This window comes from Simochromis diagramma, unplaced genomic scaffold (genome assembly GCF_900408965.1).
Source record: "Simochromis diagramma unplaced genomic scaffold, fSimDia1.1 OVJJ01000091.1, whole genome shotgun sequence".
Taxonomy (NCBI): domain Eukaryota; kingdom Metazoa; phylum Chordata; class Actinopteri; order Cichliformes; family Cichlidae; genus Simochromis; species Simochromis diagramma.
The window spans coordinates 1,743,290-1,769,472 of NW_024386901.1; the positions used below are offsets into that span (position 1 = coordinate 1,743,290).

The 26,183-nt window shown below is 39.8% G+C and overlaps 1 protein-coding gene across 4 annotated transcripts in view; it reads left to right on the forward strand.

Annotated features, from left to right (window-relative positions):
- The first annotated feature begins 2,362 nt into the window (after nt 1-2,362).
- LOC120735391 (radixin) overlaps nt 2,363-26,183 on the forward strand; it is a 42,020-nt gene continuing 18,199 nt past the window's right edge. Inside the window, exons 1-2 of one of the 4 annotated variants that reach the window (XM_040034736.1) lie at nt 2,363-2,479; nt 14,810-14,907. In XM_040034736.1, coding sequence (XP_039890670.1) covers nt 14,896-14,907 — 12 coding nt within the window. In that variant the 5' untranslated portion in view covers nt 2,363-2,479; nt 14,810-14,895. The other 3 variants (XM_040034738.1, XM_040034735.1, XM_040034737.1) reach the window with 3 other exon arrangements.

Consider the following 26,183-nt stretch of genomic DNA (forward strand, 5'->3'; position numbering starts at 1 on the left):
GAGACTAACAACTTGTGCTCATAAACGTACGCAACCATCGGGTGTCAGTGTTGTACAATAAAAAAAATCTCAGTAGTCCCTTAAACTCTTGTCTCTTTAACAATTAAAACAAGAAAAGGACACCTAAATAACGATTGCACAATCAATGTGTTACATAAATGACATTTTAAATAATCAGTCAGGTAAATTATGTTTCCTTAAGTTGTGCGATTTATGTTAAATGCAGGCTGGGTGCTATATATGCATTAAATTTAAAACAAAAAAAAAGCAAAAAAGTAAAGGATTTCAAATTCTGAGTTAAAAACTGAACCATTCAGCCAACAAACTTTTAAACATGGCTAACAAAGAGATGAATCATAGACTGATTTTGAATAGAATAGAGCTGCATGTCAGATATTTATGAGAAGCCTATTGCAGTTTTGGATCGAAAGGTTTGATTATCTGTGTTCCAGACTCATTAGTTCAGTTTGCAGAAGACCTTAATTCACATGTTACTGGAAGAGAATCACACTGTGTCATGGAGCGCACTCATGAGATTACTGTAATCCCATTTAATGTACTACATTACTTCCTAAAACTGCCGAGTGAACAAAACAAAACCGTGGTGAGTGAAAGCGAGAGGACACGGCCTTGAAGAGGTGAGAACAAAAAAGAGGAACCATATGTGGGAGGAATGTGAGCGCCATCACAATGTTAAAAGTATTGAACCTCTAATGCAGAAGAACCAAAGACCATTTGTTCTTCTGTTCTCCCTTTATGACCACCCGTTTTTGACAGAGATGCTGAAATAGGCCAAAGATGCAAACTGATGAATCAGCCCCCCTAGAGATATGCAATTATAATCTGGCCTCCATATTCAAGCAGATTCTTTCACTTTCTCCTTGAGGCTGACATCTGACACAGCCGTGATAGCACACATACCTTTCAGTTACCCTGCATGCTGTATGCTGATATTTGACACCTGGACAAACTTACACATACTTAATGGGTGGATTATTCCCAAACGTTGCGTGAGTAAAATGTTTGGAAGATAAATTATAAACTTAATGAGCAAATCCGTCAGATCAGAGGCTCCTAATAGCAAAAATGTACACCAGTTCCAGAAAGCCATTAGTCAGGCTCTAATTGGATGTAAACAGCAATTGATATCTGCTGATATTATCCTTGTGTGGGTTTTTTTCTTTTCCTTATTACAACTTCAAGTTTAGGCAACCGAGAATGCCAGTGACTCACAGCTCAAAGATGACACATCTCTCCTCTTCATAACCACATGGACTGTTTCACAACACGGCTATTTTCATAAAGCTTTCATTTCCAGGCGGGGATGGATGAATGGTGAGCTTTTTCAGGAGATGCAGATGGGCGCTACCGCCTGCTGAGGTAGAAGGAAAACTCGACAGACAAGTGTCGACGATATTGTTCTACTTTCACTGAAGGCACGTATCTGTGAGGTCAAATGTTTCACGAGTGTCTGTGACACCACTGCAGCTCTGGAGTGAATCTGCTACTTCATATGGGTAATATAGGGACTAAACAACTAAGGAGGCATATGTGTTGTAAAGCAGTCCCACCGCCTGCCTTGTGCCTTCAGTCTTACTCCAACACATTCAGCATGAATCCAGCACTTATTTTTGACACTAAGGTCCGCCAGCAGTGTCCTGTTTCGTGTTTGATGTAAATTAATGCGTGCCCCTTGGTCATCCTCAACAGACTCCTTTCATGACCACACCTTAAAAATACCGCCTTAAAAACCAACCTATTAGACTGATTTATGTAGAAGATTTACATGAAAATGTAAAATTGCTGATCATTGGCCAACTGATGTGCCTTAAAGTGAGTTTTTCATCACTTTAGCTCACCAGCAAGGGTCAGCAGGGCACGCTGCAAAAATAAATAAATAAAAACCCAGGTGATGTAAGGAACCAGAACCACTATGTGCTGAATGCATGATACACTAGCCATTTCACTTTGCCATTACTCTGCCACTGTCTCAATGTGAAGCTGATTTCTAATGGATCTGGAGCACTGTGAAGGAGTTAGAGCTGCATGCTCTTCTTCTTTTCATGTTTCTAATTTAATGGCCATGCCTGCAAGATTTACACAAACACTGAGGGTTCCCAGTGCAAACTGTTAGCACATTTAAAAAAATAAATAAATAAAAAACGAGTCTACATTCGTTAAAGCTTTGACTGCTTTGGTGCTTTTAGCTGAATGTCTATACAAACACTTTTACAGTCACACACTTGCCACATTACATAGCAGCAGGGGGGCACTTCTCAAAATAAAATGTGACCCAACACATTTACCAGAAGGGTCTGTGAGGTAATAAAACGTCTCCTTTTTTGGAGGGTGGGGTGATAAGCTCCTGAACCCCAGTCCTACACCCCACAGCTGGGCTGCTCTGCAGAGTTTCAGTCGCACGGTGTGAGGAGGAGGGGTGGGTGAATCTGCAGGACTCTGCTCACCACGCCTCGGTACGGTGAGTTTGTCAGCCATATTGACTACCTCTTCTCCGGTCGTGGGAGACTGGCGGAGGAGTCTCCCTCCAATGAAGCCTGTATCACTATAGCTACACTCTCAGTACGCACCGTGTCCGGGAACGTGAAACGGTCTATTTTTAATCGCTGTGGATATATAAAGTACTGCTGCCTGCTGGAGGGGGTGACAGTTGGGACACATCCTCGAGCGCAGCTAGGCGTTAGAGGTGAGTTTGACCGTCTTCATCTCTGCCTGTCGTCCTTCTTTTCCTTTAAGCCGTCCAAATGAGAAGGGATTTATTTTCTTCTCTGGGCTGCAGAGCGGCAGCTGTGTCTTTATTTGAACACTCTGGGCCGCTGACGAGCGGCACAACTTATTTTCTAGCGCACTTTGACTGGCAGGTTAAAGGCGGCGTGCCCCCGGTTTGGCTTCACCTCAGTTTCTAACCGGCTTCGTGCACGTTTTAGGACGGGAGGACGGGTGAGTAAGCCCGTGTCGCTTTCCTCTGAAGGGCTCAGTGTCAGTCGGTGTTAGGCAACAGAAGAGGGTAGTCATGGCAATTAGTTGTCATGTCTACTTCGAGATTCAAGCGGAATATATATGTGAGCTTTCACGAGCTCCTGTGAGCGCTTCGATAATGATTTCAACAGCTACCCGGGAGAGCTTGAACGTGCCCGCCTTTGCTGTTGAAATTCAGGCGAGGTCCTGTTCATGTGCTGGAAGGGACTGATGCTCTGGTGGGGAAGAGAAAAAAAAAAGCTCGCAGCGGAAACAATGTTTCTTGCGCCGTTTGCAACTTTTGTGGTGCTGACAACGCGCCTTTCTTTCTGTAACAATGTCGAAAACAGCCGCTGCTGAAACACGATTAGCACATCGTTCACACTGAACTGTTAGCAGGTGCAGATACGGCATTCGGGGACTCGTGTCACCGCACTTTGAGATACTTGCGGTCGATTTAAATTCCGCTGTTTTAGCGCTGCCTCCAAGATTATACAGGCGATACTGTAACGTAAAAACAAATAACAACTTCGATTTAAGTCTGACTTTTTTTGTTTATCAGCAAGATGAGGATATGTTAACGTTGGCAACCTTGGCCTTAGTTTATCATTTTCAAGTTTAGGCGCTAAGCTTGAAGCACGCGGACCAGTATGGCTTTTGCACATAAATAACGGTTTTCAATTCAGTCACGGTAGCGCGCGCGCACACACACACACACATGCAGGACGCTAGCGGTCCATCTGGCACAAACAGATGCTCTGTCGGCGTCAGGCAAATTACGAGCTGCTGATAGGCACAGCGAGTGAATTTATTGGCCATTATTCCCATCGCTCAAATTCTCCTGTTGCTCTCGAGCCCGCCCACTCGTGGGACCGAATTACAACTCATTTGAGAAGGAGGCTCTCCGCACCATGACATCAGATACCCTTGACTGCTGGTTTTAGATTTCTCTCGGCTGCGCTATTTTTTTTTTTTGTAACCTATTGAATAATCCCACGGCACAAGGCCACAAAAAGAGAATGCTAATGCTTGTCCTGACCACACGTCCATATAGCTGTTAATTCCTGAGAAATGTTGCTGTAAGACCACTTAAATGCAGAAGAAGAAAGCTTTACAGCAGAAGTTATTAATGAAGGCTTGAAAGTACATGCTTACTCATTGGCTAATTAAAGAGACTTGTCATTACGATTAAACTTCGTATTTGTAAATAAACCCTCACTGTATCAAAAATGGTAACCGTGAGATAAATGTAAAGACACTAAAATAGCAATAACAGCAGTATCCCTCTGCTATTTTAAGAAAGAGAATAGGCCCTGGTTTTCTTTATTCTTAAAAAATTTAAACCAACTTGCACCAACCAAAAGAATGTTCATAATAAGACAATTTGCCAGCTGGAAGAATTTAGACAGAGTATTCACACACCAGCTGTCAATGTGAAACTCCTTTACTATGTTATGGCTATGGCTGTGTTCGTACTGAGTGCAGTTTTCCCTTATCAGCCTTGTTAATGAAAATTTAGACTTTTATGGTGTTTTGTTGCTATTTCCATTCTATCGTAGTCTATGTAAGCATTTTAAAAGTTTAGAGACAGTATTTACATTGTCTGTTTACATTTCTTCTGTTAATTATAGATGCCTGTCAAGTCTAGTTACATCTAAAACAAAGGAGAAATGTGCCAGAAACATCTATTATTGTCATTCGGTGCATTGTGAAGGTGCATTCATGCATGGGTAACAAGTTCAAATGGTCAGAGTTGAACCAGGAACATGCTTTGCATTGCAGCTGGAATTTAAGTTTAACACTAAGCAACAAAAGTAATGGTGAATCTTTAACTGTTCAAGTGGAAAAAGAGATCAAAAATATAAAACGCAGTGAGTTATTACTGTTGTTCTACTTTTTTCACAAACATAAAGCTGACAGCTTGCAACATCTTAAGTAATATGCCAGAAATATGCCTTTCTGTCTCATGTATGTTGGTGTAATTTGTCACATCAGTTGTTACGTTGGAGCATATGTAGTAGTATCAGCTGGGAACAGGGAGCCAATACTTTAGCTTCAGAGGCCTGTCGCAGACTGATGCTATCTAGTTTCTCTCATTTCTCCCTTATTTATTGTGCCTCAATATCATGTCCTCTCTTTCACTTTCTTTGCCTTTATCTGCTCTGTTTCCTGCACACTTTAAAGCTGGTTTAAGTAACTCAGTGCGTGAAGAATTCTGACACAGAGGTTACGGTTTTGGAGGGACAACAAATGCAAACGTCCTTCATGCACCTCTGTAAATAAAACGGGCTGGTTTCAAATTCAGCCATAGTCATTACACATGCATCTGGAGCTAGTCTTTGTTTTTGGCTGATTAGCGTGATCTTCTGCGGTTGGCTGTCGAGATTCAGCGTTATACTCCATCCCGTCCCCCAATCCTACCCATTCTCTGCCTCCCATTTCCTCCAACTGAGAGAGGGGAAAAAAAGTCAGCATGTAAGTTTGGAGCGCTTGGAGGTGATTCCAAAAAAGCTGCTGTTTGTGCCATAAATTTTATTATATTTGAGAAACTCATGAAAATTCACACCTTTTCAGTGGCTTGAAAGGAGTTTGTGTTAGCTCAGTTAGTTTCAGAGGTCACACCTGGGACAAGCCATTTGCGTTTTATCACAAAGTCTCCCCTCCTGACATTCACAGAGGGGTCAATTGGCTCTTTGGTGGTTTAAGTAAAGCTTTGTTTTCTAAGCAGTTGGTGCCGATTCCTGCTGTTGTAACAGCTGCTCAAAGTTATGAGTGTGTCAGCCCTGGCACTTAACAGTAGGACATTTTGTGGCTTCTGCAAACACACATGTAATGACAGAGATTTACCGTTGCAAGTATTTCACAGCAACAGTCGCCCTTTGTTTTTTTTATGTTTAAGCTATCACTATGTAAATTAACAGAATAAAGGAAACCGGTGATGTTGTCAAGAACTGTTGAAAATAATTGAACGAGATCCAGCTCCACATTTCTGAATGGGGTTTCATTACCTCCCCCCTCCCCCCACCACCACTTATTTTATTTTATTGCCATTTTTAAATGGCAAAGAAAGTCAGAACAGTACACCTCAACAATATGAACCACAGCCCAACTTAACATGATTAAATGGCAAAGGAGGGACAAGTAACAGAGGTCTGTAAAGGCGACTGGAAAATCTATAAAAGTCTGTAAAATTTTTTTGATATTAAGTTAGGGCTGTGCGATCTGACCAAAATCTCATATCCCGATATAAGAAGTCTATCGTCCCATAACGATATAAATCACAAAAATGTAACATTTTCTGTAAATTATGTGAATCTCAGGCAGCTCGACTTGCGGGAAGTGTTTCCAGCTGGAGTCGAGTGTTTTATCCGATGCATGAAACTATACATTTTTAGACATAAGTTGTAACGGCCGCCGTTTTCTTTGTTACACGGCGTGCTGCAGGGAAAAGCCTGTTCTAACGTTTGAGTCTAAGGTTTATTTTTTAGCACCTGGCGGCTCTTTTTTACTTCTCATCCGTAAATAATCTGCTCTTTCACGTGATTCATGTGAAAAATCTCAACAGGATCTTGAGCTTTATTGTGAAAGGTTTATGTGGAACATAAACAAGCAGACACGCGATGCTGTTACTGTCGTTGCTGCTAACGACAACGCATAAAAACAGGCGCTTGTCCGTCCCTAGTGTGGTTATATTAAATATAAGAGAAAGAGAGAACTTTAAGAAATTAATAACTACAGTGACCATCAAAACCATGAAAAAAATATTGCCGTAAACAGTTTATTTTGCGACACCACGAAACAAACGATAGCATAAAATGAAACGATAATGTTTTTATATCGTCATCCGATATATATCGTTATATCAAACAGCCCTATTAACAGTGTTGATATCAACTGGGAAAACGAGAGAGATGAAAGAAAGCAATGTTCATGTTGAGAGAGGTTTCTTTTTGCATGAATGGGGACCTGAAAGCTATATCTTTTTTTAAGTGACCCTGTGGTTTCACTAAATATATTACATCACTTTTTTCTAAACCTGTCTACACAGTGCAGACCTGTGTGTGCTATGGGTTTTTTCTTTTTTCGAACGACTGGCTTTATACTGTTTCACAGAACACAGACGTAAAACCACTTCAACTCTCTTAGCATTCAGTGTCTTCACCTATCTGCTGGCTGCAGGTATATGGGTCAAGTGAAGCTTTGAATTCTTACCGACTTTCTCTCTCTTTTTTTTTTTTTTTTTTTTTTCTTCCATCAATTCACTGTTGTAGTCCTTCCTCACTGTCTCTCACCCTCGATGTGAAATAGAAAGACACAGAGCAAGCAGAAGGTGTTACAGGGTTGGAAGAAAATTGCACAAGGTGACTCTGCTGATAAACTCATCCCAGGCTTTAGATTTTGCAGTCTACCTGCTTTAAATTTAAGTTTTCCAGCCAAGGGACTTGTGCTGATAATGGTTCAGTTTCTTCTGGTTCAGTCTAGCTGTTATTAAATTGTGGATGAAGTTATTTTAGATCTATGAGACACTTTCTCATCTTTCCTACCTACAGCTGAAAATAGTTTCAACAATGAATTTGTTGCATTGATTGTAATAGGGTTTCCAGTGAAAAAGCTGTTAAGGCCAGCAGGAGCGATGGAACTGTCTGAGTTATTTATGCATTTGTGGTGCTGATACTGATATCTGTTTTTAGGGTGCTTAAAAAAAATCCAACATCAATACAAATTGGTCAGTATTTATATATCAGTGCTTCCCACAAGTAGAGCTCGGTTGGATCTGGTTTGCACTGTATGTTAACAGCTGCCCGAGTTTGTTTGGTAGATAATTAATCTCACTGTTATTTAGAAAGTTCAGTTGCTGCTAGCCTGCTATCACCTGTACTTTCTATCTTGTGATTTCCATAGCTCTCTAGTTAAGTGGCTGTTCTGGTGTTAGTTTGTGCATATACACTACTTGCATATAGATAATTCATAGGTCCAATAAATATATAATTTCAGCATATCTGGTATGCTTAAGAACCAATATTGGAAGTAAGTAACATTTATTAAGAGCTTTACACAAAAAAAGTAAAATTAAAAACATTAAGTGCCATAATAGCCAAAAAAAAAGATAAAATAAGACACAATTAAGAAAAAGATTTCTAAAAGACAAACAAATTAATAATAATAATAACGATGATGATGATGATGATGATGATAATAATAATAATAATAATAATAATAATAATAATAATAATAATAATAATAATCCAATAAAATCAACACAAAGCCTGTTTTATTAAAAGTTTTTACTGCTTTTTAAAAGCACCCACAGAGTCAACTAGACGTAGTTGTGGCGGTAGACTCTTCCATTGCCTCGGTCCCACAGACTTAAAGGCTCATTCTCCCCAGTCTTTAGTTGTGTACAGCAAACAACTAACAGATTCTGAACCCGTGAACATGGTGAGGAGCAGTGTATATAATCTGGACCTTGACCGTGTCTTATTTCGTATGTTATTACAAGGATTTTAAAATGAATCGTAAACCTGTTGGGAGCCAGTGTAAAGAGTATGAATGCTAGTGATGTGGACTTGCTTTCTAGAAGATGTTACTAGCCTGGCCGCAGCATTTTGTATTGCTTGGAAGTGTGAAAGTAAAACTTTGTCCAAGCTGGTAAGCAGGCCATTACAGTAATCTAAATGAAAAAACAAAAACGATAAACATTATTTTCCATTTCAACTAAGGAGAACATAAGTCACAGTTTAGAAATGTTCTTTAAATGAAAGAAACAGGAATCGAGACAAAGATTTTATATGCAAGTCGAACCCCAAAGAAGAATCAAATATTACACTAAGATTCTGAATGCTGGACTTAGCCGTTGAACAAAAAACGTACGAGTCTGACTCATTTTAGGTTATAGTTCACAAGGAGCTATAATTATGGTCTCAGCATTGTTGGTGTTCAAAGCAAGGTAATTGCTAGCGAGCTTATACTAATCTGGGTTAAATAAGATGGACTAGGGTGGATAAAGCTGAATGTCATTGGCATCGAAATGATACGAAACGTAATTAAAAGATTTTAGATTTCCACATAATGACTGCGAGCTACACTAGAGTTTCCTCTGACTCCACCCTGCCTAACCATAGTTCACCATCTTTCAGTTCCTATCCCAAAAGTGGTAGAGATATATCCCTGGACAGGCAAGTGTACTCAGTTACATGTCCTACAGATAGTGCAGTATTGTAGATAATTATGAAATGACACAATTTCTTAATTACAAAAGATTTTTATTGGCACAAACTGGAAACCCTGATGTGTCTTTGATGGGCAAATATCAGCTGATATCAGGAAACCAATGTACACTACCAGTCAAAAGTTTGGACACACCTTCTTATATAATGATTTTCCTTTATTTTATTTACATTGTAGATTCTCACTGAAGGCATCAAAACTATGAATGAACACGTACGGAATTATGTAGTAAACAAAAAAAGAGTGAAACAACTCAAAACATGTTTTATATTTTAGATTATTCAAAATAGCCACCCTTTGCTTTGATCACTGCTTTGCACATTTTTGGCATTCTCTTGATGACCTTCATGAGGTCGTCACCTGAAATAGTTTTCAACACTCTTGAAGGAGTTCGCAGGGATGCTGAGCACTGGTTGGACCTTTTGCCTTCACTCTGCGGTCCATCTCATCCCAAACCATCTTGACTGGGTTTAGGTCAGGTGACTGTGGAGGTCAGGATATCTGGTGCAGAAATCCATCACTCTCCTTCTTGATCAAATAACCCTTGCACAGCCTGGAGGTGTGTTTGACATCTTTGTCCTGTTGAAAAATAAATGTTGGTCCAACTAAATGCAAACTGGATGGGATTGCATGTCGCTGCTGGATGCTGGGGTAGCCATGCTGGTTCCATGTGATATCAATTGTGAATAAATCCCCAACAGTGTCACCAGTAATGCACCCTCACCATTACACCTCCCCCTCCATGCTTCACGGTGACTATCTAAAAGACACGGTGGGTCGAACCAAAAATCTCAAATTTAGACTCATCAGACCAAAGATTTTCATCAGATGTCCATTCCTTGGGTCTTTTGGTCCAAACAAACTCTTCTGATTGTTGCTTTTCCTTAGTAGTGGTTTCTTAGCAGCTATCTGACCATACAGTAAAGGTCTGATTCACACCAGTCTCCTCTGAACAGTTGATGTAGAGATGCTACTGGAACTCTGTGTGACATTTATCTGGGCTCTACTCTGAGGTGCTGGGAACTTGTGTTTTCTGAGTCTGGTGACTCGGATGGATTTATCCTCAGCAGCAGAGGTGACTCTTGGTCGTCCTTTCTTGGGGCGATCCTCATGTGAGCCAGTTTCGCCATAGTATTTGATGGTTTTTGCGACTGCACTTGGGGACACATTCAACGTTTTTAGCAATTGTCTGGACTGACTGACCTTCAGTTCTTAAAGTCATGATGGACTGTTGTGTCTCTTTACTTATGAAATCTAAAATTTGTCAAACAGGGTTGTCAGCTGTGTACAAACCTGACTTCTGCACAATGCAATTGATGACCCCAACCCCATTAAGAAGGCAAGAAATTCCGCAAATAAACTCTGACATGGCACACCTGTGAAGTGAAACCATTTCAGGCGACTACACCATGAAGCTCACTGAGAGCACATTCAGAGTTTACAGTGCTGTCATCATGGCAAAGGGTGGCTACTTTCAGGAATCTAAAATATAAGACAGAGTGATTTATCAGTTTTTTTCTTTGCTGCATAATTCCATATATCTTTCTTCATATATTTGATGTCTTCGGTATGTATCTACAATGTAGAAAGTAGTAAAAATAAAGAAAAACCATTAAATGGGAAGGTGTGTCCAAACGTTTGAGTGGCAGTGTATCTGTGAGCCTCAGTTAGCCACACAGTCTTAGTGACTGACCAGCAAACCCACACATTGACCTCCTGTGACTAAAGATAAAATGTATATTTCCTGACCAGCTGGCGATTGATTGAATTTTATTTTATTTTAATGTTTTCAATGTTGAAATCTGTTGCAAAGATGGTGTCACTAGCAGACTTGTGCGGTCACTCCGTTTGTATCGATGACACCAACTTACAACTTACATGCAGACCATATCATCATCATTTGCTCTCTGACCTTTAATGAAACTTGAAAATGTGCAACGCAAACTGGAAATGGAAAGTAAAGTTGCAGTGGTAAGGCGCAACTTTTACTTTAAAGCTGGTAAGCAGATACAATTACCAGCTAGTTTCCATTTGGGATTTTGTGATACCGGGGGTCACCGACCTGTCTCTAGGCCTGTGTAATTGGGGTTTTAGGAGTCAATGTCAATGCTATCAATCACTTGCCAAACGTGGAATACTGAATTTTTCCTCAGGACTGAAAATGCCAGATTTTCACTTGGTGGCTTCTAGCATTGTGACTGAGCCTTTGTACTGGATGCTCTTTCAGTCTATTTACCTGCTAGAAGATGACCTCACTCAGCAGCATTGTGTGATAGAAACCTGAAACTGGTCCTGTCGGAATAGAGCTTTTTTTGTGATATGAAACTTTGGCTTGGGGGTGCGTTCAGTTGCTGTCACAACTGTCAGTAATAGTATTGTCCTAGTTGATGTGGTCAAACTACAGCTGCTGCTACTGCTGACAGTACAATCAATCTTTAGTAGTCTTAAATATGTTCCTGCCCTCTGAAGGTGCCAGTGTTTCAAACAGTAATATTAGTTTTGCTCACTCTTCTTCTAGAATAATGATTTAAAACATGATTCTGTCCTACATCTTCCTATTTTAACAAGTACTATTTCAAGCGGTAGTCTAGAGGTCACTCGTATTACAATCTTGGCTTAGTTGAGATGCTTCTGCACCTGAAGAAAGAAGCTCATCTGGCTTATAAAGCTCTCTTTGAACGAAAATGTATTCCGAGCCAGGTAGACCTTTAGGATTTGGGCCTCATAAGACGCTGATGTGATTATGGAAGGCTTGACTGAGACTGAGCAGTGCATTGATTTGCAGGTCATGTTGTACAGTTTTCTGACACATCAAAGGGACTTTTTAAAAGTGAGAATTTGTAAATTTACAATGCTCTCAGATGTGACTATAAAATTTTCAGTTTGCCTCAAGACTATTCAAATATGTAGAAATCCTTCTGCCAGCCTTCTAATAGGATGGAAATATGTAGGGCAGTTATTGACCACATTAAATGGATCTGCAGTGACTTCTGTAAAGTATTTAACTGAGGTTAGTTAGCAGTTCAATGTAGTTGTCCAAGTTAATTATTCTTTAAATAATTTTTACTGTTTTCTGTTCAATAGCCTAATCCTTTAAATGTGATTATTGTAAAGAATGTTTTATGCAGAGACATGTAAATTCTTGGCTGAAGTCCTCAAAATAATTTTCTTTTAGTCTTGGAGGCGTAGGTTTGTTTAAATTCACTCACTAATAGTTAGACAAACAAAGCATAGCAGAGGCTGACTGCACTGATAAGTCAATTTGAGAACACACACTTTGAAACCAATTTCTTTTAGATCTAAACACCATCTTTATGACATACTGAATGTTTTATTTGTCCCAGTTTACAAACCAAACCTAGTTTCCATCATTATTTCAAAAATAAAATGAAGAATTCTTCCATAATTCTTCTTGGATGGCTTCTTGTGGTCATATTAATGAGTGTAAACCTTTCCAGTAACTCTGAGATATTTAGAGAACCAAAATCTTTCACTTTGTTTTTCTTGTCAGACCGAGCCTAAGCCTGTGTCTGAGCCTGGTTTAATGCTATGTGCTGACACTTGTGGAAGGTCTATTTCTAGCCCCACACATCACAAAGATCTGGCACCTACGGGACACCTACTAACTGCTCTCCTTACATTCTAATCATTTTAGGTAACAAGATGTACTAGATAAACCCACACTGTCCAGAGAACATAACATTTCTCAGTAAGCAAGTTATGATTTGTCATAGAGATCATGCAAAGGGCTTTGTAAACCCCCACCACCACCACCCGTTTTGTCCCCACTTACTGGTTTGTTTCTGTTTCTTCTTTCTTTCCCTGATTTTCTCTATAACTAACCACTGTCCTCTACCTACTCTATGGTTCTCATTTGTTTTTTATGCTGAGTTTAGGACTGCTCCTCTGTTACAGCTTCATCTGAACACTGAGGAATTCTGCTGTAGTCAAAGGATCTCAGTAACATCTGTGTGTGTACAGTATGGTTGTTTGCTAAGTGTCGCTAGTTTAGTTTGTCCCTTTTTCATAACGTACTTGCAGTAAAACATGAAGTTAATAGTGGTTCAGTGATTTTTGTGATGTAATCTTATATCAAATGGCCAGTTTGTCCTGTTTTGACAGTGTGACCATGTCAGCAGTGTTCTGTTTGGAAAGGTTTGCATTTCCCCTTATTCCTTATTAACCTGCAGCAACTGATAAATCTGTTTTGTCAGGGCTATTTTCAGTCAGCGCACACATGGTTTAGAAAGAGATGTACGTAAAGGATTATTGAAGAGGCCTAATCCCACCTTTACAGGTAATATAACAGTTCAGTCACACAGTTATATTGTGTGACTGACTGCTTGTGTAATGAAACATCACATAGTCGGACACACAAAGTAAATATGTTACAATAAAGAATTGTAACATCAGATTAAACAGTAACAGATTGTTTGATAGACTGTTAGACAGCTATGTGCTATATAGTTGTCCAGATAACAGTTCAAATCAATATATAGGTCGTTAGGAAACTCCAGTGAAGACTGATCTGTACACAAGGTCTAAGTTTTAAAGTGGGGAAAAATAAATATGTGCAGTAGTGCATGCAGCACCGTAGCAGCAGAGATGGTAGTGAACTGACTACAGCTCGTTCGTCTGCAATGAAGTTTCCTAACCAGTAGGAATTCAGAGGAACACGGCGGTGTGGAAGGTAGCACTGATGCCTTACAGCAAGAAGGTTCTGGGTTTGAATCCAGAATCCAGTCTGGGCCTTTCTGTTGATACAGCCGTGCAGCACGTTACACTTAACTGATGACAGGATTTCTCATTCGGCAGCTTCCTCATAGCTCTCACACATCCTTGCTAAGAGGAGTTTACATGCCTGAGCATAATGAAAAGCACCTTGCGTACATCCAGGAAACTCACTTCAGTTGCTGACTTTTAGAGAGCAAAAAAATTCTTGAGTTGGAGAAAACCCCGTAGGAACAGGGAGCACATGCACACCCCACACAGAAAGGCCACCCTCAGAAGCCTGGGTATCTGAACCCAGAACTCTGTTGCTGCAAGGTGTATTGGTCGGGCTCTAGCATTGAGTGTGTGTCAGCAGTGTTTTTGTAGCCGCAGTATTAAAAATGACTAGGTATGTACATTTATAGTGAGGAGATGTGAATTCAGTTAGTTTATGTATGCACAGTGTGACTAAAATGTGGGAGGTTTATCTGTTACAGCAGATGCTGTGAAATCATCCATCCATCCGTTTATCCATCGTCTTCCACCTATCTAATTCAGGGTCGTGGGGGAGCTGGAGTGTATCCCAGCTCTCACAGGGCTGTGAAGTGTATATTAGAAAAATTACCACGTAAGGAAGTGGTTGGTATAGTGAAAGGAAACGCAGTGCAAACTGTTGTCAGCATGAACCCAATCAGCAGATCCTTTGTTTTTTATCTTTCTGTTTTCTAATCATAGCACTGTTCTGTCTTCAGCACAAATGTATAATTGTACTATAAGAGAACCAAGAAATATAGAAGAAACACACTACAGCAGAGCCCTGGGGCTACGTCTACCTTATGATGTTTTTTTTCTCTTATTTGTTGACATTTGCTTTCATTGTTGCTTTGTGTCTCAGGCGCTGGTGCCCCGGAGTGAGGCAGGAAGACGGAGGACGACTTCTTTCTGTTTCATCAGCAGCAGGGGACAGGAGAGCGGAGAAAGATGCCCAAACCGGTTAGTACCTACATCAGGAATGAATGGTTCACTTACTAGAGTCATGTCATAGTTACTCCCTGTATTGCTATTCTTAAGTCCTGCAAGGTTTTCCCAATCATCAGATTGCAGGGTTTTGGGGGAGTTGTTGCATCGATTTAGGTTTGTATCTTTTTTTTTTTTTTTTTAATTCTGTGCTATGGGCAAAGCAAGGATCTAATTGCTCATGTCAGCAGCATGTAAGGTTCCTGAAGGTTTGGATTTGCATTTTGCAAATGATTATAAAAGAAATGAATGACTTGAGGATGTTAGAAGATGGCAGCCCATTCAGTTAGCTCTAAATTTGCCCAGCTAATGCATTTGCTGGACAGTGGGTTTGTCTGGGTTGTTTCACACTTATGCACACTTCTGATTTCTGGGGCTAGGATAAAGACAATGCAAAATTTAGGTTTCCTGTATATGTGAACAACCTTGAAGTTTCAGGGGCTTTCACATATAAACACCAATTAGTTTGTTTGTTTTTATCACAGTGAGTCAATTTGTCTCTTACAAATATAACATTCAAGAAGATATTAACCACACAACCTGAGGATCATCATTTTATGTACAGTATCTGCTGAGCTCTTGGTTTTTCCTCCATTGAATACTCAGGCTAAAGCTTCTGTCAGAGAAAAATGGTTGGCTGTAAGCTCAGGATGGGTTTTGGGTTCTGGTTGGAAAACCGAAACCATTGTTCTTTTCCTTTTCCTCAAGTGTAGCTGGAGGCAGTAGTACTGGTGACATGAATTACATGAGTCTAGACTTTCTTTTCAGCTCTACTAGTCAGAAGTAATGCTTTGTAGGACAACACAGAGTTTTGGGATAACACACATGCATGCACAGAGGCACAACAGTCGTCCACTTTGTGGGATTGTCCTGTCTGTTGAGGGGGAAAAAACCCACAAAGAGGGCTTTCTCTGCTCTATTTTTAAACTGAAGGACACTGGGAGCTTTCATTTTGTTGTGACACAAACGTGTAGAGGCTGAGATTGCACTGCCGCTTAAATAACAGGATTATATTTTGATGGCTGTGATGTATTTTCTGTCTATTACTTTAATATTACTTTAGAAACGCAATGTAAACTCCTCAGCATGATATAAACAAAATTAAAGGCGGTGATTATGAAGAAATATAGAATTTTATTCCAGATTTAAATACTAACCAAGATCTAACAGAACCAGATGTTTAGTAAAAGTCAATTGTGGTTTTCCAGCCTTAGTTTGGTGAACCAGCTCAATGCATCGCTATAAACCTCAAGCAAATAATAATAATGGGTTCAAAGCAGATTACAGATGGAGCAGATAGTGATCATTAAAAACTAAAGCAAGGGCAGGAAGCTGGACGTTACGGGGCTTTTATGATCCTGCTGCACATACACGCTGGCTGCTTACACGGTTTTCTTGAGCCAGAGAGCGACAGGACTGAACCTTTGGCCCATCAATCTCGGTAATGGGGAATTAGGCCAGACACAATTCCTGGAAAGAGGAGATTGTGGGGGAGAAGCAGCAAGAGGATGGGAGGTGAAGCATGAGACACAAGGTAATAGAATAGAAAGATGAAGAGATGCAAAATGATGAAACGGCTCATAAGAAAAAGGATAAAAATGACAGAAGAGCAGAAGACGATAAAATGTTCCTGTCCATAAAGATGCCTTCGGAGGGTTTGTGATATGAAATAATTTGGGGTAGTGTTACAGGCTTTTACAACAAATTTGAATACTTACGTAAAGAGGTTAGCTCTGCGAAACAATCAGAGATGGTGCTGAGCCAGATCAGATGGGAATTGCTGGAGAAATTGTGTGGTGGGAGGATGGAGACAGCGCTATGGACAGATAGATGGGGGGAGGGGTGCAGGAGTGAAGGAGAAATTTGTAATGAAAGTGCAGATTATTGAAATTGACCATCGGGAGTGAAAACAAAGGGATAAAAGAGGATTTGGGAGAGGACTGAGTGATGGGCACTTTGTTCACCTCCAGTCTAGAAAAACGACACCCAAGCTACCCTTGAGGGGAACTCCCACTCTGGTTACATTACAATGCACTTTGACATTAAGCCTAGCGGTTGAATAGTAAACACATCAGCCCTTTCACTGCTTCATTTATGCATTCTGGTTTTCTGAAAATGCTTAAATGTCACTTTGGATTACAAGCTAAAGCTGAGTTCCCCCTGAAGGCATACCTATAACCATTGAGCACATAAGCTAGCCTGACTCCTTCAGCTCCAAGCTAATAAGCAACAAAAGAAGAAACTGTAGACAGGAAAAACGCATCAACAATTGAGGTGACCCGAAAGGTCTGCAAAGCATTTGTCTTGTTGGGGCACAAAGAAAGACCCTCAAAAGGCAAGACAGGCTATAAGCTAGCTAGCCCCAGGAAAGCCATTAAAAAGTGAGTTTGCACTAGATCGTAATCCTCCCTTAAGCAGTGTTTTAATGGCAAGTACACACCCCTAACCCAACATGGACGACCCCTGCTACTGACTGCTTCCTTCCTTCTTCTTTCATGTAGGTCAGAGGGGGTTGTACAAAACGAGTCTGTGTTAGGAAGCAGCCCAGAAATTGATTGCTGTAAAAACAGAGGGTGAATTCTTCAAAAACAGTGAAATGAAATTGAAATGAAATTCTTTTTTCTTTCCTCACATTTTCACATGTTGTACTGTGACTGAGAATTTTATATTCCCTCATCAGATAACCTTGATAATGAAACACAATACCACACCCTACCTTCACAATAATCTTGAGCTTGGATTTGGTTGGATCTTGACTATAAGGACACTTGAACTAAAGTAGGGCTGCCACAAATGATTATTTTGATAGGTGACTAGTCACCGATTATTTTTTCAATTGGTCGACTAATCAGATCATGCATCCATTGAACGTCAAACGTACAGCTTATTGCACCAGCATGCATCTGCTCTTATATAACTATCATTAGCTTACAGCGTTAAGTGTTTAAGGTATGTGCTAACTAAAAATAAAGACAAGATGATAGTTTATTAAATTTTAATGAAATTTGCAGATTGTTTCGGTGAAGTTTAATAAACTCCTTGCTATCTAAAATATAACAGGACACCGGAGTATATTCTCGAGCATCTCACACTTCTGATAATCAGCTGTCTGCTTGACGTTTATTCAGCTGTGTAAAAACTTTAACTTTGATCTCAGCCAAACCGATTTACTCAGGAACAAATAAAATACTGAAAAAAGCCAAACAATAACATTTGTAAGTTATCTAAGTGACTTATATATATTTAACCTGAGTAGCGAAAGACGGCGGTGGGTTCAAAAACGATTTGCCGGGAGTCCGGTGTTCTCACGGGCTCTAGTGAGCCTTGAACCCCGGCTAGCTATCGAGCTAGTGGGTAACAGACGTCTCCGAAAACGTCGGAGCGCTTTTGAAAATATGTGGTGTCTTGATAAACTAAGCAGATATTTGAGGTTTACACAGTTACATTCTCACCTGAAAATATGTTAAATGTTTATTTTGTGACCCAGAAAGAATAATAAGAGTAATATTAAAACTAACTAGCTGCCGCCATTGTTGGAAACTGAGCTGGGCCACGCTGTGAATTCTGGATAGGTTGGACCGGACACTGCTTCTTCTTCTTCGGGGTTTAACGGCAGCTGGCATCCTTGTACATGCAGTGCTGCCATCTTCTGTTTTAGTCCGTTATTACACTCTTAAATCCTACTACTTATTCCTGCGTCTTTTGGGATTTTACAAAGCTTCAAACGATGCGTCGACTACTAAATTAGCTGTCGACGATTTTGATAGTCGACGTAATTGTGACTAGTCGACTAATCGTGGCAGCCCTAGACTAAAGCAACATCTGAGATCAAGCTGAATGTGACCTTGCATAATGTAAGTTATTACTGTTCAAATCCCAAGAACTTTTATGCAGCTTTTAACAGAAATTGACAAACTTCTTATGTTCTGCAAAATCACTTTTCTGGTGATTGCCTAATGCTAAAACTGTTCTACATTTAGAGACATTAATCTTTGGCCGCCAATGCCAACTTCTATTTCTTGCAGTACATATAACCATCAGGAGTCTAGACAATGATGTAAGCTTGATTTGTTGGTGGTAGGGCTGTTCGATATAACGATATATATATCAGATGACGATATAAAAACGTCTATCATTTCATTTTACGCTATCGTTTGTTTCGTGGTGTCGCAAAATAAACTGTTTACGGCAATATTTTTTTCATGGTTTTGATGGTCACTGTAGTTTTTATTAATTTCTTAAAGTTCTCTTTCTCTTATATTTAATATAACCACACTAGGGACGGACAAGCGCCTGTTTTAATGCGTTGTCGTTAGCAACAATGACGGTAACAGCATCGCGTCCGCTTGTTTATGTTCCACATAAACCTTTCACAATAAAGCTCAAGATCCTGTTGAGATTTTTCACATGAATCACGTGAAAGAGCAGATTATTTAAAAAAAAAATAAAAAAAAGAGCCGCCAGGTGCTAAAAAATAAACCTTAGACTCAAACGTTAGAATAGGCTTTTCCCCGCAGCACACCGTGTAATAAATACTCACAAAGAAAACGGCGGCCGTTACAACTTATGTCTAAAAATGTATCGTTTCATGCATCTGTTAAAACATTCGACTCCAGCTACATGACACGCAGCTGGAAACACTTCACGCAAGTCGAGCTACCCGAGATTCACAGAATTTACAGAGATTGGAGATTGTTACATTTTTGTGATTTATATCGTTATCGGACGATAGAATTCCTTTATCGGGATATGAGATTTTGGTCATATCGCACAGCCCTAGTTGGTGGAGGCTTGCAGTCCCATGGCAGTAAATCAGTTAAAAAATGTCTACCCTTTGTTTTAATATACTGTGTGCATGTGTCATTATTTATGACACATGTTTGATTGTGTGCTGCCCACTTAAAATTAAAAAATGAATTAAAGGGAAAAGACTCCCTTTCGAGGTTGCCGGGTTTAGGTCTTGATCAGTTAGACTGTAGCCACTTTGACATTTCAGATGTTGGGAGCCTGGCTTGACTGTGATGTGCGTATCGTGTATCATTACAGTCGACATGTTTGTTTTACCCATCCTCATCTGCCGGGTCGAAGCCAAAAGTTTAGCTGCTCACAGAGGCCACACGCAAAGCCAGCGTTTGTAGAGAGACCCACTTCTCTCTACTCATTTCACTTGATGATCATTGTAATGAAAATATTTGAAGTTTCAGCGACATGTCTGCCTGGGTGAATGCAGAATGTGTTGTTTACTTGTTTGCTGTGTGTGTGTGTTTGTAGGAATGAGCAGGCATCAGGCCTTTTAATCTAGGGTGTGAGATGCAGCGGGGGATCGTACATTATTGATTTATTGCGGCGTTTTGCACATGTTGCCCCTCCTGGCGTTGGTGTCCCTGAGGGCCAGGGGCTTGTAGAGAGGGGGCAGTGAGCCCTCGCTGGAGGCTATAAATATTTTACACAGCCATTTTCATTTATATAATGGGAATTATCAAGTCACTAAATCTAATTAGAGGGAGGGTGTGAAGATCAGCACTACTTCCACCTCCTCTCCCCACCCTACATTCAGTCACTGCTTCAGTGCATTTACCAGCTATATTTTCAAAATTTGTAGATAAAACATTAACATTTTAATTGTAAACTTTTATTCATTGTGATCTACAACTTAGTGATTTGGAGAAATAATCGTATGATGTGATTTTAACCATCCAAACGATTCAGTTATATTTCAATGGAAGCTTGGTGTGGTGTAAAAACTGCAAGGTTCCATTCAGCAGTTTTATGTATGGACCTCTCTAATGTTGCTGGGACTGAATGGGAGGAAATCTCTGCAACCAGTTTCCAGAATCTGGAAAATCATTCGACAAAGCTGGATGCCATCATACTGATGGTCATCATTAGTGATGGACTGATATACAGTATCTGTATCGGCCAATACTGACGATGTTGACTGACACCAGTGGCAGGTAGTTTGTGTCACATTTATTGTGAGCTGGCAAAAAGTAAAAAAAAATAAATCTCAAAATTGATGCATCTAATGGTTTCAAATAACTTTCAGCTCATCCACAGACTGATGAGCTAACACTGTGGCGAGATGTATATCTGTCTATTTGCAATTCACAAGAATTACTACTACAATAGTAATACAATAATACTACTATAGTATTGATCAGAAATCCATCAAACTTACTTTACAGTAAATTCTCACTGCCTCTCCACTGATTAGTACTCAGATCTAACACTTTCGAAAACACATTCTCAATATTGATACATTTATTTATACATAAAATAATAAAGAACTTCATGATATAAGTGAAATACATTAGCTGGGGCCTTCCAATCCCCATTATGTTACCATTAGTAATATAGTTAACGCTCACTTTCACATGGTTTTGAACAATGTTAATTTGTCCCAGCTGTGACTGTTAGTGAGCCTCCTTCTCAGGGGTTAGTTTGTGCCGCACAGCCAACCAAATGAAGTTTACTGTAGGGCCAACCAATCAGGTTTTACAAAGAAACCAGTAAGAGGCGGGCAGTATAGCCTCAACATTTGACAGACTACATTTTAAGAAAATTTGCAGTTATATTTCTGACAGTGTAGGGAAAAAAATACTGAATGCTTTTATTGGCACTCAGCTTTCAGGCAGCAGCATTTATAAGTAAATGAAGGATTACTTTTCCATCCTTATTACTGATGGCATACTGCCTCATATAAAGTGTAAATCTAATGAAACAAGGTGCCTGCAGCTTTATTTTATTATAGTGATATAATGCTCTGTCAGTAGTATTGCAAGTGACACAGCACAAGTCAAATATAAGCACAAACTGTTAACTGGAAGGTTTTAAGTAGAAGCACAAAATAGCTGCTGAACACTGTTATATACTGCCTAAATTCATACTGGTTATCACAGAAGGTATGATATGGGATGACCCTATAAAGGATATATGTGATGGAAAAAATTGTATGTTGTGGCTCCACCACAAATTTTGTTTGTATTGGTAACCAATGGTAACCAAAGTATAATAATAATTTGAGGGAAAAGGAAGAAAAATCCACCTTTTTATTTTCTCGCTGTTTCCTGAGCTGGAGGAAAGTATTAGATTTGTGCTGCCCTTCACTTTTTATTCTTGCTTGGATGTATTGTTTTTTTTCTCTGCATAACTGCAGGCAAAGCGAGATCTTCCATGCTATCCTCTCCCACTTAAGACCACATCAGCCCTCATTACTGTGTAATTTCCCTGCGCTGATGTATGGATTTTTACTGTGAATCCATAATACCTGACTTTGAGAGCGAAAATACAAACAGCCATTTGAACAAACCCGAAGCAAAACACACTAGTCATTAATGTGCTGAATAAAAAGAGGTGTGGAAGAACAATGGGTCTAGGAAAGCAAAACGATGAATGGAAAACGGGTGAGGCAGAGGTGAGGAGATGAAGCTTGACAGAGGGCAGGTGTTAGATGAGATAAATGGAAAGATCATGCATGATGATGAAGCGCTGAAGGTGGCAGCATAGCCCCCGGTTGCCTTTTAAAGCCTCTGTTAACCAGCTTAGCTACCAACAGCTTTTAATTATGGCTGTCTGAGAGTGTTCCTCCCTCACACACACTAACAGTCAACAGGTGGGCTGTATTGCGTGGGCAGCCTGAGCCTGTACACACTAGCCTACTATTTAGCTGTCACTACTTGTTATGAATAACATGCAGGGACTGGAGGATGCTGGTAAACACTGGAGCTACAGGCACACAGGATCCATTTCTCCAGAGTCTCCTTAGATGGAATCTTATTACAAAAACTGATATAGTATATAGTGTTTCAGCTCATCTGCAGTGCAAATAAATATTTCTGCTCTCTGTAGCTCCACTCAACTTTATGGATCTTTCTCTTCATGGCTGTTTTCACACATGCCCTGCAGACCTTTACTTTTCTATATAGTACCTGACAGAGATGCCCCTGAGAAGACAGATGCCCCGTGTATCCAGATTGGACAATAAACTGTCTTTAACCTTCTTTAAAAAGCCACATGAACCCCATAGTTTTCTGTTCTTGCTCAACTCCTAAAGCTAGGAGATATACATTTTTTCGATAATATGATTTTTTTCAAGTGTTGTAACAGATTGCCGCTGTTACCTTATGCAGTTTTCTGTGTTCTTCTTTTCTTTTTTTCTTTTTTTTTGTTTGATGTTGTCTTTACTAAAGTATGTCCAAATAACAGGCACACAATTTTTATTTGGTACAAGCTAGTAGAGCTCAGTATTTGACTTTTCCTCCATGATGTTTGCATGTTAAAGCCTGGAGCCGTGTGACGACACACACATGCTTGTGTGCTTTGAAGCAGACAGTACATAGTGAGGAAGTATTAACAGAAGTTAAAACAAACAAAAACAAAAAAAAAAAAAGCAGAAATAACAAACATGGGAACAATTAGTTCGATTAGAGGATCTGAGTGTTGGTTTTGATTCAAGCCCTAGTGCAGGTAATTCTAAATTCGCAGCTGAATACCAAACAGACTATTTCTAGTAGTATCATGTGGACTCTATACTGGTCTGTGCTACATTAGAGAATTTCCATGTTTGGTCAATGTCACAACCTGATTCTCCAGGCAAAGTCCAGTGTTCATTTGTGGTAATGGTGTCTGGTCCCATATTAATGCCTGTCAGTCAAGATATCATAAAAAGCTGTCCCCAGAGACATGCTGATCATGTGGATGGAAGTCATAAGGTTAATATTGTTAACAGTCTACGTTAACATAAACAAATCCATGAGGTGTCATGTTGCAGTCAGGCATGATTTTCTACAAACAGCTACTTTTGTTGTCGACCAAGTGAAAGCAAAGGGATCTTCCTGTGCCATCACTCAAAGCGGTGCTTGTGAAATTTACTCATGAATTTTGTAAAGTTTACATTAATAATGTATTTATTTATCATAGCTATTTAACTTTAAACATGTTTGTGTCGTAACAAGTTCAAGCTGTGTTTCAACATGTTGTCTGACTACAACAAGCTATGTGACTGTTAGCGCACACACTTGTGTGTACTTAACGGGAGTCCTGTTTAGAATAGACTATAATGAGTTTATGACATAGACAGTAGAAAAACTGACACGCTGATTTAGGGCTGGGCGATATGACCCAAAATTCATATCTCGATATTTTTTAGCTGGATGGCGATATAAGATATATATCTCGATTTTTTTTTTTTTTTTTTTTTTTTTTTTAAAAGCCATAAGTTAAGAACAAAAAGAGTTCTTAGTCACACTGTGTCCCAGATGTCATACGGGCACTTTTATTTACATACAGCGTAGATGTACATGAAGAAATTACTCAAAAATAAATTATCAGCATTTATTAAATAATCATGGTCCATAAATAAAAGAAAACAATGTTGTTTTTGTGCATAACAAAAAGCTCACAATTGTGCAGTCAAAATGTAAACTAATAGACGCTGAGCATAATAACAAAGAGACAGATTTCTCAGCTGCACCACGTCTCTGAACAGGTGCCATTTGTGGTCCTTATACACACACAGTACGTATCACTCCGCGAGGCTCCTCCTCGGTAGCCGTAATCCTCCGACAATCCATCAAGCGGTGCAGCTCCGTAGCTTTTGAACACTTTGGAGTTCCATAAGCAAAGTCATATTAAAACATTTTTTGACAGATTGCTGAGCGCTGTGTACCACATAAAATCGGTTCGCGGTCAGTAAGCACAACCAGAATTCATACATAAGGCGCACTGTCGATTTTTGAGAAAATGAAAGGATTTTAGGCCGTGCAGCCCCTCCGGGCTGCATGTCGTTAGCGCGGTTAGCTCGCTAACACGTTGACGCCGTCCAGCCCCACGCACGGTAACTCGCTAACGGAGATTTTCCGCTTTCATCTTGTCATTGCCTGCAGGTGAAGCTATGGGGGAGGGGGAGTTGTGTTCAGTGAAGGAGAGGCGAGGCCGAGTAACGTTGTGTAGAGACAAAAGTGGACGAAAGAGAGGCAAACCTGCGGCTCCACAAGTATAATTATAACATAGACTATATCGATATAAACGATATTGTCACATCTTATATCTCGTATGAAAATATATCGATATTTTTAAAAAACTCGATATATCGCCCAGCTCTACGCTGATTGCATAAATCAAATTTTGATGCCATGACCTGAGCGTTGTTGTTGCTGCGTGTATGTGGAACAAAAAGATATTATGTGTTTCTCTAAGTTTTATCAGCTGGAGTGAGTCAACAGTAACAGAATAGACTGTGGTCAGTAAACGGCTGAGACCGCCTGCTTTTATCTGTTAACAGCTATCAGCAAGAAGACATGGCATGGTTCTTCATCAGTTTGTCCCACTCTCTCTCTGTCACACACAGACACACACAAATACAAATGTTAAAACAGCTCTTGCTCACATGCATACACACAAATCTACAGCTGGAGTCTCATGTACAATATAGTGAACACTTTATATAAAGAATTGTTTCAGGTATTTTTTTTTTTTTTTTTTTTTTTTTTTTGCAACTAAAAATGGCAAAACATACATCGTAGAGATTTCTCTACAAGTCAGCCTGTTAGAATGTGGTGGTGTTGGACTGTTTGTTGTTGTTTTGTTTTTTACTGTAACTTCATGTCTTTGGACTACTGGTCAGACACAACTTTAAAAAACAAACAAACATATTAGTCAGTGATAACTTGAAGTCGATATCTGCACAATGCATTTTCTGAACTAAAACATGTGGGAGAAATAACACAAACAATCATTTTAGCCTCGCTTGTTTAACGTCTGTTTAGCGTTTTCCTCTTTTACTGTTGCCTGTCTGTTGAACCGATGAGCTTTTCTTTCATCTCAAGAGAGGACGATCCTTTCTAGGCCACCCTGTCAAGTGTTAAAATCCCTCATTAGGACGCCCACATGGCTTTTTAGAAAATTACATTAAAATGTGCCACTGGGATGTTGCTGTGAGGTATTATCATGTGGAATACATGGTGTACAGTGTGTGCACGTCATATGCCCCATATGGCTGCACTCTCATACATACGCACAGATGTCAGTCTTGTTGTTAAACGCATGCACACACACACATATACACACCACCATATGGTAGTGTTCCCATGCTTTCCCCGCATCTACTGCACAAACACTGTTCCCTCTTCAGACTTCAAACACACTTCATTTTTCACAAGCACATTATCAATACATTAACATGAGTAATTATATTTAAAGTAACAGCTACACAGTAACGGTGTGAAAAGCTATTTGGGTCTGAATTCCTGTTT